Source organism: Varanus komodoensis, unplaced genomic scaffold, assembly GCF_004798865.1.
Source record: "Varanus komodoensis strain SLA01 unplaced genomic scaffold, ASM479886v1 scaffold43, whole genome shotgun sequence".
Classification (NCBI taxonomy): domain Eukaryota; kingdom Metazoa; phylum Chordata; class Lepidosauria; order Squamata; family Varanidae; genus Varanus; species Varanus komodoensis.
In genome coordinates this window covers 4843537-4865066 of record NW_025335985.1, presented here as the reverse complement: position 1 = coordinate 4865066, position 21530 = coordinate 4843537, and the positions used below count along the sequence as shown (strand labels likewise).

Sequence of the window (21530 nt, the reverse complement as noted above, 5' to 3'; positions counted from 1 at the left end):
ATTAATGGGGGTGAATGGGAAAATAACATGACTATTTTCAGAATTCTTCGCTCGTGTATTGCACCTGATTAAAATTAAACAGCAGATTTGGGGCAGGGGGAGAAGGATCTTCAAAGGGAAGTAGTTGCTAATGTACACATAATGTTTTCCAAGAGCTTTTTTTAAGTAATAGAAACTCCCCTCACCCCTATTTCTTTTCAGACCTTGAGGTAATTTAAGACGAGCTTTGCAGGCAGCCAGTAAGAGCTAAATTCTAAATATATTCATATACAGGTGTGCAGACAGATGGTGCATAGGCAAAGGCAGCCTTAAGAGAACTCTGATATTGGAATAACTCATGTTATATACTGGAAACAGCACACAATTATAAAGGAATAACATGGAGCAGCATTTAAAGAAGCCACATGAAAAACCAAGAGCTAGACATAAAGGACCAACCTGTGCAGTCCTTTGTTTCAATGGCAACCTAAATCGGTTGCACCTGATTTTACACTTTTCCATGTGGCTCTGAGGCATCTATGGTACATCCCAAAATTTCACCCAAGGTGGCTTGGTTCCGGTGCAGCATTGTCCAACCACCTAACAGCAGTCAGCATCTAGCAGGTTCACAAATGCCTGCACCCCGTCATGTCGACATCCCCTCTTTCCTTTAGTTTCAGAGTTTAAAATGATTAGCATAATGTCTAGCCAAAGTTAGTCCAAATAGCTTTTTGCAAAGCCATTCCTAAATGTGGAGATGATCTTTGCTTTAGCACCAACTGTTAGTGAACATTTTAGTTATATATGTCTCTCTGAAACTAAAACGTGAGAGGGAGAGAGGAAGTTGGGCACTACCAAATGCCTAAGCAAGGTTAGGCAATCAGACAGCATTACATCTACACTGACCCCAAGGAATTCTTCCGACAGTTTCTTTTGCAGCACTTTGCCATATTATAACTCCACACTGATTTTTAAACTTAGTTCAACAAGATCAGCAGGGTAAAGAGGAAGATTGCTATTGTAATACAGTTAAGAGAGTCTTGAGTCAGTCAAAGTGTGCATGTCTGTAAGACCATTGTCCTAGCAGGAAAAATAAATACACTCAACCTTTGGAAAAGATTTCCGCTTTGATTCTCAACAACCTTCAAAGAGTAACATTATTGAAAAGAATCCAATGCAATTAAAGTAATTTCTAATAGCCCTAATTCCTGATGGAACATTCCTATTTCTAAACATCTCTATTGTACTCATTTCTACTACCAGTTCAAACCAAAATTGTACATTTGTAAGTATGTGTAAGTAAATTAAAAAGTAATTCTATGGCCCTGAACATAAAGCTTGGAAAGAAAATAAAGGAGGTGCTCCAGAATGCAGGGACAGGAGGAATCTGGGGATACTAGGACAGTGCATTGTGGCGGTGCTCCAGCCTACTTCCTTCCTCATCCAAAGCTCCTCAGCTGGGTGACTGAAAACAGCTATCTAACTAAAATGCAGAGATTGTCTCTGACACTTCTCCTGCTATGCATTGGATGCTCAAAAGTCTCTGAGTTCAGAGGCGTATAAGCACTGAGGGTGCAGTCAAGAGAACTGGGTCCTAAGTGAATGTCTTCGTACCTTTGCAAACTCATGTTCTGTTGTCAATTTAATCATTAAATTGAGGGTTTTCCCCTCAAAGTCAAGTTTGCACTCTTTCTAAAGGACTGAAACAAACATGAATTCTTAATGCAAATACAAATTCAAGAATTCATTTCCTTTTTCAGCTCTGTAGTGTGCATATTAAAAGAACTGGTATGGCCTTCTATTGATGTGATAAAATGATTTATGCAGTTTGAGACTTTACAAATCATAATTCCAATGTATAAGGATTATGAACTGCAAACTTAAAGTCATGGCACACACTGTAAAATTATAAACTAAATCTTTTATACTGAAACTAACTATTAAACAAGAAATTATACACCAGAACATAGCTATTGTATCGGCTGTACATTATAAAATGCAAAACTAAGTTAAGGTGACAGAACCTCAGCATACTAGGTCTCCCTGGAATTATGCAGTCATAAATCAAAAAAGGAAACATTAATAACCTCTTTGACAACTTTTCCTGAAACAACTCCAGAATGCATTCAAGCATGAATCTGAAGTGCAGAACTTTGTGGGACAGAAACCTTTGCTTTAAATATATGTTTCAGTATTATGGATTCTTTCTTTTAAGGATCTTTCTTCAAATTTTTAAAGAAAATTTCCTACTGACATATATACAGCAATGACACCTGTAGCACCTTGTCACATTCATAAAGTGTTACCTTCCATTTTATCTTTCCTCCCACTGAGAAAGTAGACTCTAGCCATCAGTAGTCCTGCATGGCTATACCCAACCCTAATCTTACCCTAACCTTAACCCTTTCCCCCAAAGCAGAAAACATGACTGGGATCCACCTAAGGTGACCATGCCCACTAACTTTTTTTTACTCCCTATATGCTACTTGGACAGCATGTTTCCCTGCAATATTACAAACTGTTAATGAAACTCCCTTCCAGGCCCTTCCACATTCTCAGACAGTTGTATAAAAGGATTTTGCAGGCTATACATTATTGGCTTGAGCCGAGTGTGTCAAATTTCCCTAGCTGAGTGTGTCAAATTAAGTACAACTCTGCCACCAACCACCATTCCGAATTCAAAGCAGCGATCTGATACTGACACTCTGCAGGAGCTGCAGGAGTATGCAGGCCTGCTTGTACAATTCTTTGGATATTCAATTAGTTAGGGTTTTGGTCTTATGGAAAATGTGCACATACAAGGATGTTTGACTGGTAGACACATTTTCACCCTGTCACCTCTTGGAATACTGCCAGACAAAAAGAAAACAGGGTGGTGCTAAGTGTAGAAAATAAGCTGGGGTGGTTTGGGTTTTGTTTTGTTTTGTTGGCATTTGTTGAACAATTATAACATGACCCCACCAAAGTTGGTGACTTTAAGTTTCATATATTTCTATGAGAGTTTGAAAATTTGTGTTTAACTCTTGCCCTGGAGTCAATGCGACCTGAAAGAACTTATATTTACACTTGTTTACTGCTTTCCTTGTAAATACTCCCACGTGCCACATAGCTTAGAAATTCTAACAAACAGATACTACTGTTAGAACCAATTAATATATACATTGTTGAGCTGACCTACAACACACATAGTACAACCTAGTTGATTAACACGACTCATTAAAATGTAATGGTTCTGCATTCTAGTCCCTTCAGTCCCCATCCATGAAAAATACTATTCTATAATTAATGTCACTTCCACCGATGCTGATCACTTGCTCACATTCTGATCCAATTCTGTATCATTTTTAACTAGATCACAGCTGTCTTGAAATACAGGTGGCTTATACACAGCAAAACAGCAGAATTCTCTCAAGCTTGTAATATTAAATGAAGCCTACATGTCACATATATCCCTGCTTTTTGTATACTTTTAAGCAATATCTTATCTATTCCTTATGCATCACAAGTAGTATGCAATTTCAAAAAGAGTCATGTAGCTGTGAAATTCCCTTTTAGATATTCAAAAACATATCAAGTCACTACCACAGATCAAATTAATAGATGTTAAGTCCAGCACCATAAAGTCTAGAAAATTACTGGAGGGATTTTTTTCCAGCAAGTGATGCTGAGAATGTCTATTTGATTATTTGAACACCTGTAATCTGACAGTCTCCTTAGTAGGTTGCTTCCATAATTGTCAAAAAATAATTTGATTAATAAACCTATTAGTAAAGGGTGAGTGGGTATTTGTAACACATTCCCTCTACTTCAGAAGCTGATCCAGCTAACAGAGAAATCCTTGGGCATTGACAATACGTGGGCAGGTTGCTTATTATGAGAAAGCTCTAATGAAGGAAACATTTAACAAGAAAGCCATCTGCCCCCTGCCTCTCTCCCTATCACCAATATTAAACATTTTACAAAGATACACATGACATCTGTAACATTATCTTAGGGCTGCTTTCCACCTATTGATTTCTGGTGTTCAAATTTAACGTATTTTTATATAAAATATAATGTTAATTCCACAAACATGCACTAAAGAGGTACACTCATCAGTGAACTGTGACTGGCTATAGCTTATTGTTGAGTATATACTTGATGCGAAACATGGATTTTGTTCCTTCATACTGCATGAAAGAGTCCTTGGTGACAATGAACAAGAGTTCCAAGCTCTTGAGAACTGTTATACTAATTTGCTCATTTTCAAAACTTTGCTGACCCACAATAAGGGACAGGACAGACACCAACATTTCCCTGTACTTAAAAAGAAAGGAAAATCAGTGACTGTTGAGCAACTATTCTTTCCAGCAGTAAACCATGGAACAAGTACATTGTAATATTGGAGCAGATGGATCTACTGAAAGTGGACACTAAGAGAGCTTGACCCAAGGTGTGCAACATTTGGATTTTTCAGAAGGCTCTGCTTGGAAAAAAAAAGTTGTCAGTGGCTACCTATTCCTGTACTAAATTTAAAGGATAAAAGGCACAACGTGCATATTTCAGCTGTTTTCCGAATTGCAAAGTGCTACAATTCATATTTTCGTAGGATCAAGCAGGATCATCAGGGTTATTCAACCTGACGCACAAAATCTCAGCTAGAGTTCATTCTGCCTTAAATATATTGCCTAAGAATGTTGTAAGAATAAGTAACAAAACTCCAGATTTCCTAGAGGACTAAGAACAAACAGTGCCCCATTGCAGGCAAAAAGTCTCAACTTATTCAAATGAAACAGAAGTATCAAAACACCCTCTGCAGAAAATCAAAGGGACGATGGAGATAGCATGGACTATTCCTTAACCGTTAGTAAAGAAAAGGGACTGGATCATGCTCCTTCTTCTACTCTTCAACATAAGTAAGGGCTATGTTGGTGAAGCAGTTCTTTATCATTAATGCTTAACAGGTCCTCTTCTTACTAACCAGCTTCAAGCACTAACAAACACTAACAAGCTTGAGGAAGGATATATGAGAATTTGCAAAGAAATGCTGAGTGGAGGGATGGCATAGCCCATCCCTTCGCTATTGCTAAGGAGGGGCCCCATCAGATTCGCACTAAATGATCCACTATAAAAGTGAAGTAATACATTTGTTTCCCTAAAGTATCACTTCATTCTACAATACTAATAGTGACAGCCAAAAATGGATAATATTTCAAGTCTGTTTCAATAACAAAAAAAATTCACCTTGTACTCCTCAGCTATCGAATGCCTGGAAAATATTTTTGGTTCCTTTATGCTAAAGTAGTTAAGAATTAATAACACGGGACACCAAGATACTCAATGAGAAATGCAGGCAAATCAAACTATTAATATGTCAATTATGTGGCCTGAGCATGAATTAGAACAGCTCTTCTGCCTTTTGGGTTGTGATTTGCTTATTCACTAAGGGTAATTTCTTTACAAAATGCAAAACTACTTCTTGATCAAGCTGATTTTTCTTCCCAATAAACAGAGGAATAATGTTTCTTTCTTTCTTTCTTTGTTGTTTTGGGGTTCCTTTCCTTTCTTTTCTTTCTGTAATTACCTCTTACCATTAGAGTCTTCCACTTCTTCAGCGGTAGTGTGGTTCTTGGAGGCATGTTGAGCATGCGAGGTTACAAGGCTGACAATGCGTGGTCTTGGTAGTGTCAGTGCCTTCCCATGCACTTTCAGGGAATGCTCTTTCAGCTGGCTGATTGTCATGGTGGAAAATGAGCAGGAGGAGCATTTGTAGGCATGTTCACCTGGGTGAGCGAAATAACAGGCAAGTCATCAGCTCACAAGACGACAGGAAAAATAGGAAGGGAAGAAGGGGATGGGTGGGGGGAAATCTTTCTCCTTCTATTGAACTCAGCAGTGAGAATCCCATGGGTTCCTCTTGTGGATAGTCTTAAAAAGAGAGTAACTTCATTTTAACTGTCCTATTTCTATTTGTCTGGTGGAGCCTTCTGCATGGAAGCTACTTGCCAAGTAGAACCTGCCAAACTGGATACCACCCAAAAACAACACTGAGGTTGTCTGAGGAGGAAAGAGGTGCAGGTTGTGCAGCTTTTGCTTTGGGCATAAAAGTCAACCTCCAAGATTCAAGGAGGGAGACACCAGTGACTGAAGTGGACACCACAAGTAAGATATTCATGCAAAATGGTTCTTGGTGGGTACAATATTGATTAACATGGCTAATGATGGAGCCCTGGCACAATTGTGATTCATGTCATGTGATCAGGGGCAAGGAAGTCTCATTACTCTTACAGAATGCTACTATCAGAAGAAAAGGTGATGGAAAAGGAATAAATTGACCCACTCATTAAGTTTGCTCTCCCTGGAACTTGACAAGGGAGAAAAACCCATTTGTGTTTTCTTAGACGCTAGAAGACTGCAGTATGTATAAAACAGCAGAAACAGGCTGTGGCTTTAGAGCATGAACCTGATGTATGCTCAGAAATCTCTTGCAATACTGTTCTCTGTAAGCTATCATTCTTCTTGGTAGTGCCTCTTATCACTAGCATTCCCTAGCATCCCCTTACAGCCATTTTCCTTGAGTGAAACCATCTGCCAGAGTGATACCCCTTGGTTATACAGACCTAACACAATGAAGTAGGGGTCTAAAATTAAATTCAGCACAGCACAAGCAATACTTGGGGAAGAGCAAGTGTAAAATAAAGAGAGTACTTGAGAATGCCACGTATAGATTACAAAGCCAGATGGAAACTCTGCTATGGAAGCCAAAGGACAGAAGAAAGCCATGCAATTAGGAAGTACAATCCAAATCATACAGAAGTTGCAAAAGCTGCTTGTGAAGTCTATATGGAAGCAGATATAATATGAAAGCTAATGCATACAAGATGCAATTCTGATCGGGGATTGCATCTACCTAGCAAAAACAGTCTCATTTTGAGACCAACAGTGCACTCTTGTTACACAAGCTTATTGGGAGAAAAACTGTTTATGCAGAGTAAATTTGCTGCTACGAAAAACCTGATGTGTATGTAGAAGAGGGTTTTGACCAACCTATCAAGGGACTGCATAACATTGAGGAGGACTGGGGGATAAATACAGACTCTGATAATATGATTCATCTCCTTCCCCAGCCAAAATTATATGTAGGAAGACTTGGCTTCAAGTTTGCATGCTTCCTCTCACACACCTTTTCTGTCCTAGTCATGTTCTTCTCCAGAGTAGAGAGACATAAACAACCAAAGATATTTTTTTGACACTATGAATTGAAACTTGATACAAAAGGGATTCATCCTACAAGGTCAGAGAGATCTTGCCACATTCAACAAACTAATAACCATTGTTCACTTATCCACAAGGGGCATGTGAAGGAGAGCACAGGCTGAGCCCTGTGCCTGGTCTTTTCAGTGAACCTGAACATACAAATAGCGACACAGACCACAACACCAAGCATGTGTTGGAAAAGTATTATGACAAGAGGGAGATGATAAAAATAATTCCCTTTAAAAATGTATCCTAGAATGATTATATTCACAAGCAATTCACCATCCTGTTCTGAAATATGGCAGCTCAGACACCATACATGCCAATCTCACCACAGTGAGAGTGGTTCCACTAAAGTTTAAGTTTCACCTAAATTTATAGAGAAAAGAGGAGTTTCAAATAAAAATATAAGTTACCTATGAAGCAGGAGGTGAATGAGGCCCTGAAGTCAATGCTGAACCAGTGAGGTAAAACAATGAACAGAAGAGCCTCATTCTATAGGACTGAATACTGTATACCCTTTTCTAATACAAACAAGTATTAGCTTAATTTCTCCATTAAGACAGCAGTACATAACTCAAAACGCAACCCATCAAGGTCCTGTAGAGATCAGGCTTTCCTGCCCTGCCCCTGGTTTATGCTGCTTGAAAGTCCTGAAAGTAGCAACTGTATGCAAAGCAGAGCCACAACCCTGCTTCCTTCCTTCACCATTTGTCACACTTTTCAAGCCTATAAATGTCAGACTCCATGTTCCATTTCGCATGTGTAAGTGAGCTGGGATGAATGTAGGTGACTGGGAAAGGGAAAAGGAATTTCCTTGCACTGCTGGACACTGCAGAAATGCATTTTCATGTTTGTATACATAGGGCTGCGGTTACTTCATTTGCAGGTTGCCATCACAGCCTGCTGCACTGAACCACTGTACTCTACATATTAAGGTTCTGCATATAGAGTAAAAATCAATATTCACTCCCAACACCTTCCTAATCTCATATGAACAATCTCAAATAAACTCACTCACAATATAATAGTTCCTACGAATAATTACTCTAAATTGCAAGACAAAGAAAAAAAGCTGCATAACAAATTCTACGTAAGGAATCTCACACCCTCCAAAAAGTGGCAACAGATGAAACAAAGAGGCCTAAGAACACTGTTTACCTTAGTCAATATAGATATGTGCTAGTGTATCAAAATCAAAACTTGAATGAGGTTTTTTTTTTTAAGTACCCATAAGACCTGGAAATTTCCCAGCTAAATTAAATGAAACACACACTGAGTAGCATAAACAGGGAGCCGGGTGGCTAACAGGGCAGGCAAGAAATTCAATAAATAAATAAATAAATAAATGCAACACATTTGAGCTCAGAAGAACAGCCCTACAAGATCAGAAGAAAGGTCCATCTGGTTTAGTAACCTGTTTGCAATATGATCAACCAATCAATGGGAAACATGCAAGCAAGACCATCCCCTATAGTTTTTCCCCATAACCTGGTACTCAGATGTACAAAAGCTTCATTTAGGTCTCACAGCTAGTAAATACTGATAGACAAGTTCTCCATGAATTTGTTTAACCCATTAAAATAAATCTAGGCTAGTGGCTAATCACCATATCTGGTGGAAGATATTCTAGAAGTTATTTGTACACTTAGTAAAAATAGTACTTCTTGTCTATTCTGAACCTGCTAGAGATGTCTTTCATTGGATGATCCCCAATTCTCTCTGTTGCTATGAGGAGATTTATTTACCTTTATTTACCTTCTCCATGCTATTTATTATTTTATACATCTCTGTCATGCTTAGCTGGTGAAAGACGCCAATTGTGAATAGTTTCATGAATATAGTTTGTGGGAAGAAACAGTCAAGGCAGAGAGAAGGCATATAATCCATCTATGTAAAGTTTGTTAGAAATTACCAAACTACATCTTTTGAAAGACATACAATTATTGGAAAATCACAATACCATATTCTGAAACTTATTGCAATTATGAGAAAACAAATGCTTGTGGACCACACATGGTTGTTTATAGACTACGACTGCCACAGCCATTTTTTTAAACATTATTGTTGGAACAAGACAACCCAAAGAACTAAGAGGGATTTGATGGGTGAGGGAGTGATGGGGGTGGGTGGGGGGGATAACGAGTGCAGCAAATGACCTGCAGTGGACTTTGTCACTCCCTCCTCCTGCCCTCAGCAGCTACTCTAGGCCCCTGAAAGTGCTACACAAAGGTTCAGGGGTTTTGCTGAAGGGGGCAAGCTGGAGAGTGGGAAAAGGGGGAAATTCCACAGAAGTGGGCAAAGCCATTTCCCTTGATCTAAAGCAACCTAGGTAAACTAAAGGTCATCTGGGACTATTTGATAGAAGGAATAGCTGCATACATAGGAAGAATTCCTAATAGGATACAGCACAATGCTAATCAAAAGCCATTATGCATTCATCAGAGTATTGAGAAACACAAGAACAGGACTTGGCGTGGATACAGTTATGAATGATAACATGCTGAAGTAACACATTGGTATAAGTATAAAATGAACAACATTTAAGATGAGAAGTGGAACTGAAGGAAGCTTCTTACCACCTTTATCTTAGAAAGTGGCACCCCTATATAACTCAATATAATTATTGCCGTTGTTTGACTAAGAATACCTCTGCAGCAGGCAGCTCGTATCAGAGCTCTTGGCTTTGAAATGAACACCCAAGTTCCCATGCGCTAATGAGTCAGCAGCACAGATCCAATTACTTACGGCTTCTATTGCAATATCGCTAATGAAGACCATGGCCAAAAATATTAGCATTATCAGAATTAAGTTCCCACCCATCATACCCACCCAGTCTGGGACGGGTTGCAAAAAGCTTGCCTTTCAAAGAACAAACAGCCTGCATACTAGTCTAACTTGTACTAGAACTGAGCCAAACCACAGCAGTTGTTACATAAATGTTTTCATACCCATAAAAAAATAAACGCCATTTTCAGCATTTTTAAGGGGGGGATATTCCAAAGGATGCATAAGTACTTTCAGTTGGAGAAGAACAATACCTGAAAACATTCTTTATGTGATACAATGCAGTAGCAAAGCCACTGCAAAGTGACAAAACAGGATACATCCACCAAAATCCATATTAGGAATGCATATCAGAATGTTTATGTATTCTCAAACTGGGCATCCAAGCACAAACCCTATAGCTATCCATGCAAGATATGTGCATTGTGATATTCATTGTAATGCAATCGGGAAGCTTCACCTGTTGGGCAGTATAGAAATAAAATAAACTTTAGTTAGCCGCATGCCCATCTGTGATATCATCATGCATATTATGTGATCCCTGATTCGCTGGGATCACATAGTGTAAGAAAAAGAAGTTGCCCTATTCCTGCTTTAAAGATGGTACAAAACAAAAATATGAGAGTACAATGTGTATGAACAGGTTCAAAACACAGCATGAAAATGTTTATTGACATTCCTTTCAGGGTGAACTTCATACCCTTTGAAAGCACACTTTTCAGCAAAGCATATTTGAGGTTATCACTCACTTAAGGTGTTTTCCTCACAAACACCTTCCAGATCAAGTAAAGAGTCCTATCTTGGCCTCAAACCTCTTCTACCTCTTTCCCTGATTCTCACCCTAACAAGTAATTTCTATGTCTGATTTCAAGTTCTGACCTGCCGCCAATTTAAGATCACCTCTCGACCTAATATGATTGGTCCAGTTCCAAGTTCAGTTCTGCTTAAAGTAGTATTGGCCTAACTCCAGCACCACACCAACACCTTTCTTCTAGCTGGGTGGAATGCACACTCCAGCTTAATAAGCTGATAAAGTTACAAGCTGGCTGATTAACAGCAACAGTAAGCAGCAAAAGAAAGAGAGAGAGAGACAGAGAGAGATGTTCTTGAGATCTTCATTATGAAATGGAAAAATAGGACTTACCAGCATGAGCTTTGAGTAGGTGAGTTTTCAGCCGGCTGTTATAGGAGGACTTGAAAGGACAGAGTTTGCAGCGGAATGGTTTATGATGTCCATGGTGGGCTTGCATATGGCGATCCAAACTTGTCAAGGAAAAAGAAAAAATGAGAAGCAAAAAGAAAAAAGAGAAAATATGAATAATTTCAGCTAAAATTGGATGGCAGCAAAGCCTATATGATGCCATCTGTAGGATGGTTTCTCTGGATTACACTAGCAGAAATAAATTTCCATAAATGAGGAGACAAGCATGGCGAAGTGCAGAACATAGAATGTAAGCAGACATATTTTTGTTCATTTTCATTCATTCATCTCTCACACCCAGTGTTCATTACAATTAGGCTCAGCATTTGCTGAAGCCAATAATATAAAGGTGCAGGAAAGAAAGTTTGAGAGATGTCATAACAAGCCAATGTCAGATCTTTTAGATCAAGGTAAATAGGGTATTCTTAGTTGGGCTGAAAACTCAAGAACTTAGAGGATGAAAAATCACAGAAACTTAGTTGCCTGAGCACATATAAATTTAATATTGTGCTTGCAAAAATCTGAAGCACAGAGTTGACCTTGCCTTTATAAGCCAACTAATCCGATTTTCTAATCAATACAGGACATGCAGAACTAGACCATTCCCAACAGATGGTTGTCCAGCCTTGTCTTGAAGATCCACAGCAAGGGAGAGCCTTCCAGCCCCCACATGTTGCTGCTCTTACCAAACTGCTGAAATCTACCCTGCCACAACTCAAGAATGCCATCTCTAGAAATATGTTTCCAGCCCTTCATCTTTCAAAAAAGCTTAAACAATGAATTTCAGTTATAGAGACAAATAGTTAAAGCACTGAAAAGAATTAATTTTGCAATTCTAATTTCCATCTTTTTACATGCAGTCCAAATATGACAGCAGAATATTAATATGAAGATGTGGTTGAGTTTTCCTCACTAATATCTATGTAAATATACAGTAACTTCAAGTGCTTTCATTTCTATATGAATTACCATTGTCCATTCATATAATGTTTATCTAAATAAGAATATTCAGTAGGTGGCTGAGAAGTTCCTACTCAGTAAGACAGAAAAAAATGGTTTATGCCTATTTTTTCAAGACAGTGCATTCTCCTAATAGAACCAGACCATTAAGTAACAATTTTAATTGAAAACTAGTAAGCTGCCTATGGTGAAAATTAGTGAAAACAAGCTTACTTCAAACCATACTGTATGAAATTGCCTTGTTTTTACTAATCAGTTGTGCTTATCAACAGTGTAGGCTTTTGCACAACATTGTGTTGTGCAACACAATCCTATACATATCTTCTAGAAAGTATATACCACCAAATTCAATGGGATTTCCTATGACTTAAACATGCACAAGATATCAGTCTAATTTGACTTCATACAGATTATACTAGAAAAATTTAGTGCTGCATAGACTTAAAATCATTTTGTGACACTAACATGTACAGAAGAGATCTACAGATACTGATTATAGAGTTATCCAAAAGAATAAAGAGAAAGCAATGGGTTTCTCACCTCAGAATTGGTGAAGATGACAAGAATAACAATAAAGTGTTGCTTTTTACATCTTTCTTTAGCAATTAAAAACAAACACAATAAAACCAATAAAATTGATCAGAATGCAAAGTGAGCCATTGTTTTGCAATACCTCATCAATTCCTGAATACAATATAACTAAAATAAATAATTTACAAAATGTGAAAGTGTTGATAAAGAGGTTAAAGTAGTACATTAATTTAATAGCTACAGGAAAATGGCCTCAATTTGTTGCATCAAATTATTTAACAAGACCACTGAACATATACTAAAATGTTGGAACTATTTGCAATGTTTTGACCCCTAACTGGGAAGATAGTTCAGATGCCAGCAGAAGGGCCACTTGAAGGCCAATTCAACAGCTCATTTTTAAAATCGCCCACCCAACAGCCCATATTGAGCTCTTGAGATTGGGGGGGGGAGGGGGGGTTGATGCCTTTAAAAGTAACCTTGAATGTAATGCTATTCCTGTCATCCTGTCAAAGTAGCCCCCTAGTGGTTCCATGGTTTTATTCAGGAGAAGGTGAGGGAGAGAAAAAATAATATTCTCCAGTCCCAGAAGAATAGCCAGGAAGCCCTGAAGCTAAGCTTATCAGAGCTGTGAAGAAAGGAGAAGCTCAGATGGAGAAAATGTAGTGATACTTAAGACAACTGGGGGAAGGACAGGAACAGCAAGAAGATACATACATCTAGCCAAAGTCCAGACTGAAATAGGACCACCAGGGTATTGGACTCATTGCTGTTCTCATGTCAAAAATCACTGACTGAATGCTCATATGTAAACTGAACCTAACAATTTACTTTTTAAACTTATTGTACAATTATAAACAAGCACTTTCAGTGCATTTATTTCTACTCTGCACCAACATCAAGATATAATGACTTCCATTCGCTGATCTAGAAAGAAGGCTAAAACCTCTTGCATATTTGTGGGCACACTGATATCATTTACAAAATGCACACACATACTCTTAAAATGGAAAAATAGAGACAACATGGTGCAGGAACTTTAATAGCAACTAACCCAGAAAATAGGAATAGTCTGAGCGTGGACTCACAGGTGCCCACATTCTCATAACCAACTACAAAGATCTGCTGCACACCTGACATTCCACAGCAACATCCCTGCAGACATTCTTACAGATCAACCAAATGGTACAATCTTGACTGGACTTGCACAACCATGATGGGTTTGGGTGAGTTGCTGTGTCATCTGAACCCAGACCACTTGCCACTTGGGTGATTTGTCTGGGGAGAGGAAACCATCCTGACAACTCATGGCTTGTTCTAGCAGTTGGGATGGTGTGTCATCTGAACACAGGACACCAATCTCATGGTGGGTTGTGCGAAGTAAGCCACTTGGCAAGAGCAGCAAAACCCTGAATGGTTCTTGGTGAGCTTACCTATACCACTGCCAGTGACAACCCTTTCACTAATGTCCAAGTGGAACTCTGAATTGACCGTTGCTGGTTTTCCACCTTTTAAATAAAGAAAATACTGGGAAGCACAAATGGGTGCAAATATTTTCATAATTGTTTTAATGCATCATTTTCTGAGTGAAGCAAAAGTTAAACCATATGCACTTACAGCTGTCAAAAATATATATACTCTTGCCTGGTCTATTATCATGTCTGTCACAGCTGTCAGATGATAATGACATGAGGGTACATAAAGGCTAAATTACAAATAGCTGACAACAGTAATTTAACTCACTGTCTATTGGAACACCCCAGCAAACATGAAAGAAACTGTGAAGGTAAGAGTACCAAAAGGGGTGGCCTGTAGATCTCCCCTTTAGCAAAGTAATCCTCTAAATTTTAAGTGTCACACTGACATTTTCATGATCTCCACCTTTGGATCTCTTCCTGAGTCTCTAGTTAGTCCAGAAAAGGGAGATTTTAAGGCTACCCCCTTTCCACAGTCTTTTTTGGGTATTCCCCAGGTTCCCCAACAGCTTTAAAAAAATGAGAAAAGGGCTGAATAAGATGGAGTGAATGGGGTCACATTGTAATCATAAAGGTTTTTTTATGGGTCTAGGAAACTTGCATTTTTTAATAAGGTATACTGTTATTATTACAACATTGCATTTAAATCCTTCCTTTTCTCCTGATTTGAAGAGAGCAAGTTAGCTTACGTAGCTCTATTTTATCCATACAACAATGCTCCAAGGTAGGTTAAGCTTAGAGGGAGTGAATGATCCAACGTCACCCAGTTGACTTGATGGCTGAATCAGGACCGGAACCTGATTTCCTGAAGTCCAGTCCAGCACTCTCAACCACTCCACTCCACTCCACTCCACTCCACTCCACTCCACTGGCTCTCTATTGCATAAATATATGCAGTTTTCATAAGCAGACAATAACTGATGGAAGATATATACAAATTTCATGGTCCGGGAGTAAATAAAAGGAAAATATAATGCAAACACTGCTGCCAACTGTTCATGGTTTAGTCTATTTTGACAGCCTATATACAATATATCTTGTTACAGTTTGACAGCTGTAACTGGCAAGGTAATAGATGAGGCAAGACTACATAATATTTTTGACAGCTGTAATTGTGTACTTGTGCAATTCTGAAAGACGAACATATTTTTTTAAAAAAATACAAAGACCTTGTGCTCCCCTTACCACAAAAAGGGGGTAAGGAGGCAGTGACAATCACTCCAAAGTATGGTTGGGGCATTAGTAAACAGCTGTCACTTGTGATAGTATCTAGAGAAATGAGGAAAAGGAAGGGGATAGCAACTCATGGTAAGCCAGGTTGTCTTTCAGTCGTATTATGTGTTGTTCCACAAACAACCCACATGACAGCTTACTCACAAAATAGTTTGCCATGATGTGCAAAATTGCCCCTTCTACTTATCCAAGAGGAATATTATTGCTTCTGGGGAGTGAAAACTTTGCTTTAGAAGCAGCTTGTATGAATGGGCTCTCTGAATGGATCTGGAAACATTATCTATAAAGTGAAAGTAACGAAAAAAAGCTTTTGCTGGTATGGTTTAGACTGTGTCTTACTTTGAGTACTGCATTTAAGATTCCCAAGATGGCAGTGGAAAAGCTGACAGGAATCCTACCTTAAAACTTTAGAATCTAAGTACTGAACTTGAATGGTTGTGCCCCCTACAAACCTGGATGGCAAAACTACACTTACAGGAATGCTATTTCAATGAACACTCCTGTTAATACCATTGTATGTGCACCGTGCTAAACTCAAATATTGTCTGCATAGACACTTCACCATCCTCGCCCATCAGTAAAATAAATAAATCATTCCCTTGTACCTGCTGAAATAAGGAGAGAAAACTAAAAAAGATCTCTGGACCAGGGTTTGGACAACTGGAGCTGATCTGAGACAACACACATTTGCACATGAGTTCTTTGCACATGCAGTTTAGAATTATGGAAGCTAGCATATTATCCATTAGAGGCTACCATGAAAAGTATGAATCCTCTGACATTTTTGCCTCTCCCACCTCATCTATCATCCCACTTCCCACAATAGAACTGAGAGCTGTGAGCAGGAATCAAGTTGATCTTACATTTATTAGCCACTACTGCTTTAAGTAATTTAAGATAATGCAGCAAAACTTTAGAATCTAAGTATTGCCTTCATTTTCAGTATCCCCTCAACCCAGGCCAGTACAACCCTGCAAACTGCACTCTTGAATAACTGAAAAAGGTGAGTTCCTCCTGTAAAACAAATGAAACTCTGGATATTAACCAAAATGCCAAAATAGAAGTGCAAGTTGCTCATACACAGGTTCTTTCCCCATACATCGCCATCACACTTGAAGTAAGTTCAGAAGCATGAGGAAAAGAATGTCACAATTTGTACTCTTTTTCTTGTTATTTGTTTTGAAGGTATTTTAAATCTCACAATATATTCAGTCCTACAATGTATATGTGTTTGGGGAGAGGGGTATCATGTAAATCTGCTTAATTTCAAAGAATGCATCTTTAATAAAACATATTGATTCATTCCATTTCATTAAAAACAAAATATAAAAGTTTATCTGGGATATAAAAAGATGAAAAACAAAACAAAATAAGGGTGCTCTGGGCAGTATCCAATGCATTATGAACAATAATGCTATGTTTTGCAGTGCCAATAACACTTTCTGCCACAATGGATTTTCCATGGAAGCCTGTTATGCCAACAAGCACTACTGTCATTCATAATTTTTATCATAGTATTTATACAATGCTTTTGTCCGTTGGACAAATGAGAACATAAAGTTAATTTTCAATTCTGTACACTGAGAGCAAGGAACCTTTTTCTGCCAATGGTCTAAACTCAATTTCAGAGAAGTACATTCTGGTGCTATGCAGGGTCAAAGGAGTAGGGTAAAAAAATGTAAACAACCACTGGCATGTTGCAGCTTTTACTGCCAGTACCTATGCCTAAAGAGAACCACTTCAACATTTATGATGAGAAAAAAAACTATGTAAGAACTAGGAAACCTGCAAACAGTCCATTATAGTGGAAGAGTGGGTGAGTCAGTGAAACAGGGCACGAATGTCTCAGCAACCTCAGAGGATCTTATCTGGTCCTGGGCCTGAGTTTCTCCTCTACTGCTAGATATAAGCATCTACTTAAAGTTATGAAAAGCTGAATTGTCCTAATGCCATCCAACACAGACATTGTTGTACCACAGTTATTGTTAAGGCAGAAAATTAATACGTCCCCATTCTTTTCAGCATATAAAACAAATGACTAATTTCTGTAACCAGTGTCATGTGTGAAAATTTCTAGTTCAGTGTCATGGACTGAGTACAGGATGTAGAAGGCAAAAAGTATTCACCAGTAAAACAAGCAGCCTTAACCCCTACCATGTAGTTCCCACTATGCCTTGAACAGAAGCAGGAAAGTTGTTCAAATGTTTTGGCATTCCTTTTGTAGTCCTACTAGCGTCTGAGTCCAGCCTGACTCAAATGATAGCATGAAGAATTATCAGGCCTGGTCCCTTCTTAAGACTGCAGCTTAACTGTAGTTTCCATCTTTGCTTTATGGTCCAGTCCCCTCCACCAGGTGAACAACAGAACCACACTTTCCTGTGTCTCCCATACATGACTGGCAGATAGGCAAGCCATGAAACCAGCAGCAGGACCCTGAAATTGCTGTGTACCCATCATTACTTGTAGATATTATTGGTTGTCTAATCTCTTAATACTGAGTATTAAGTAGCAGAAATAATAACTACTATAAACAAATGTAACTTACTTGTGCCTGAAAGCAGAGACAAAGGAACAATACTGGCAGCTGTACTTGTCTTCACGAGTAAACATGGCCAGTGCCAAGTGACTTCTCTCGTGCGATCGTAGACCCTGCATAGACATCAAAACCCGGTCACACTGGCTGCAGTGGTAGCCACCAGGTCTGGTTTCATCTTCCAGTGATGGTCCAGATTCAGCTTCTGCAAGTTCCACAGTGGCAACACTGCCAGGGTCTTTGGCTCCCTCAACACCCTCCAAGAAAGCTGCATGTGAAGGATCTTCAGCTTCCTGCTAAAAAACACACATCCCCCCAAAGCCATCAATTCTCACTCCCTTCTGCCCTATTGTTACCATTAAGTCTATGGAAGTCTATGATTTTGCTCTAATGGTAGCACCTCTATAATTCCAACTATGAGTTAATTATGCAAAAAAAAAAAAAAAAAACACGCTACAATCACAGTGAAGAACATGGCTCTATAGAAATGTACAGCCTGACTATATAAATGGCTAACAGCATTGCTGGAGCACATCACTTTCCAAGATAGACAAGAAAGTATTTTTCATAATACCAAACTATATAGAAATAAAAATCCTAAGGAAAGGCCAAACCTCCTTATGTAATATGACTAGAATGGTATAAAGTTGACACAGTGCTCAACTTTTCTATAGAATTGCCTAAATAAATATTTTTCAGTCTCCTTCATCAGCAACTATGCATTGTGTACTATCAATCTATTCAAGGTTTTGTTAAATTAAGCAATATTTATTTTTTGCCACATGTAGGGAGTTGGGAGAAGAGCCTCAGAAAGAAACCCTCATATAATTTGCTTTTCTCAAATACAGGGGTTTAATCCCTTGAGTGTTCAATTTTTTATTTGAGTTAAAAATAAGTAAAAATAAAAATTTGATCACTAATCTTTATTTCTTTAAGTTCTTCTAGATCATATACAAATCCCTATTCCTGGAGAACAAAATTCAAAAAGAGTTTTATCACACGTATGTAGAAAGTCAGCTTTGTATGTGCTGCTACATTTGAAGATGGGGAGGTCTTTCAGAATAGTCATTTACTCAGACCTTCATTCATTCTGCATTACAAGATAGATCAGATAATGGAGCACTCCTAGAAGTCCAACGTATTCCACAGCGATTTCTTCTGTTCACACAAAGCATTTAAGTGAATGGTTCTCTGTGCATGGAAGACATTCATAGGATTGTGTGTACTCTGTTTTAAAAAGGCATCTATTTGCCCCAAGGTGGCTAAGATTTTACAGCAACCAAACACTGCAACTATGCAAAGTGAGCAAATGTGACCCAGTAGCTTGGAAACCTTATTCAGTATTTCCAAGACCCTGCCCACACATTTTCAAGCACTGCCTAGCCCACAAGGACTAGAAAAATGAAAGCAAGAATTGCAAAGTTTTGAAAATTTGGTTGTGCGGGGACAAAACAAATTCAAAGGGAGCTAAATTCTGCAGCATCTTCCTAGACCTGGATATGCAACTTATACTAACAGCAGATGCTGGGATGCAGGTCATAAAAATGCAAACTTAAAAAATTATGTGCTCCAGTTCTTTCTTTCTAAAGAGGGGGGTTTATTGGGAGGGAATACAACAGTGACATGGAACATTTAAAAAAACCTCTACTAAGCAGTCGACTTTTGGTTCTCAAAAGAAAATATTCCCATACATTAGGGAATGGGATGGAACAGCATTACAGTCCAAGAAATCAAAGCGCGTTTAAATTCAATAAAAATGTAGACTAATATGTACTATTCGTGTTCAATGTGCTTCATTTCAGCAATATAGTGCCTGATCCAGAACTCCATTAAATTAAACAATAATTTGGTTCACTTCCTTCTTGAAGTGACCTTTTCTTTATGTTTAAGAACTAGTCCCCAAACTAGCTCTTAAATATTCTTACCTTGACTGCAGCAGAGACTGAGGAGCCATTTCCATACTGGACATGCTTACGAAGGTGGTTGCAGATGGCTCGAAGAGTTGGATGAACTTCCACACAAAATTTACACTTGTAGCCCACCACCTTCCTCTCCTTCAGTTTTGAAACTTCTTCCAAGCTACCAAAAGGCTGTAAGACAAGAGAATTGGAAAATTAATTAAACCATCCTTTCAGGAATGGTTTCTTTCTCTAGACTGCACTACAAACATAATCAGCAACTTTATGCTTGTTAGAATACGTGAGCCATGGAGGTGGCACAAGTTCATGCATAAAGGTTCCTAAATACATTATTGTGCCATTAAACCCTGTTTTAAGCCCAAGAGGCATGTAGAAAATTTAAAATGAACTTTGCAATCTACTGATGATATTAAATATAAATGCAAAACCTTGCATTTCTGTATAGAAAGAGAATAAAAGCATGGATAACATGCCATTTCCCACTAAACCATGATCTCTGCTGATGTATATTTGCTATAAATGTAAACTGGTGCTAAACTAATGGGACCTTCTTAGTTTTTTCCAAGAAAAACCTTGAAATTATATCCAGAGGTATAGTCATTATAGTTTGTAGAAGCAAAAAAAAAAAAAAAAGGTACTATGGACCTTAATAACTTATGTATTTATTCTGGCATAAACATTTGTAGACATTGTGCATTTCATCAGACGTATGAAGTGTCAACATCAGATTGGTCAAACTTTATATACATGTGCAGAGGGGAATGTAAACAGTATTGTCACAGGGAACTGAAATGCAAAAAAGTAAGGACAGTGGTAATTACCTTAACAGTTGCCATTCGTAAAATGTTGTTGGGTGATAATGGCAAGCATGCAATGGTGGGCCAGATTAACACATTGAAATCAAAATTGAAATGCAGGAAGGTACAACTGTTAAGGTAATTATCACTATCTGTAGTTTTTTTGCATTTTAATTCCCTCCCAAGATACTGTTTACATCTCTCCCTCCCACACAACTCCATATGTGGGTATTGAGCAGCCAATTCAAGGCTGATACTTCATGCATCTAATTTGTTAGTCTTTATGATGCCACAAGATTCTTTGTTGTTTTTGGAATCCCCAAGGTTTTTGGAGGTAGCAGGGAAGTCATAATAGTTTTAATACTTGTGAAGATGATATGGTCTTGATGAGAGTACCTACAGTTTTAAGCACTGAGTAGATCTGCATGCTTTTTGACTGAGAAAAATTTCTGTAAAGCTCTTGGGATTGCAAGTCCTAAAAAAGGAAGAACAAGAATATGGATCTTTTGTGTTTGGAGTTGAGATCTGAACTACAAAGGTAGCAAAATATTATATATTCCTGCCTGTCTCCAATACAGAAGCATGATTCAATCCTGGATAGTCTCATATTTGACTTAAATATATTATTATTGAAGTGCCATAGTCTTAGCATGTTTGCATCAGGTGGGCCCATTTTGGGGCACGTAATTTTTGGGGATGTAATACCTTAACTTTCCTATCTTTCTCTGTTTATATAATCCTTGGCTCCCACCATCCAGTGCTTTTTTGTGTTTTTCTCTACTACAAAAATTATTCCCACCCTGAAACTAATTCAGTCCCGTCAACATAAGGGATCAAGACCCCATTTTGTTGGGGTCCTACCTTGAGAACAAGGTTTGT

General features: G+C 38.3%; 1 protein-coding gene across 11 annotated transcripts in view; it reads right to left on the bottom strand.

Moving 5' to 3' along the window:
* Positions 1 to 21530, bottom strand: part of ZNF462 (zinc finger protein 462) — a 152551-nt gene that overhangs the window by 55796 nt on the left and 75225 nt on the right. For 6 of the 11 annotated variants that reach the window (XR_006416054.1, XM_044443813.1, XM_044443822.1 and 3 more), the window contains exons 4-8: positions 21052 to 21126; positions 19861 to 20025; positions 17948 to 18231; positions 11147 to 11265; positions 5550 to 5741 (exon numbers count right to left, since the gene is read on the bottom strand). Coding sequence is in view for 10 of the 11 variants with exons in the window: in XM_044443813.1 (XP_044299748.1) it covers positions 5550 to 5741; positions 11147 to 11265; positions 17948 to 18231; positions 19861 to 20025; positions 21052 to 21126 (835 nt within the window). In the remaining variant the exon portion in view is untranslated. The remainder of the gene's footprint in view (positions 1 to 5549; positions 5742 to 11146; positions 11266 to 17947; positions 18232 to 19860; positions 20026 to 21051; positions 21127 to 21530) is intronic. The other 5 variants (XM_044443818.1, XM_044443820.1, XM_044443821.1 and 2 more) reach the window with 5 other exon arrangements.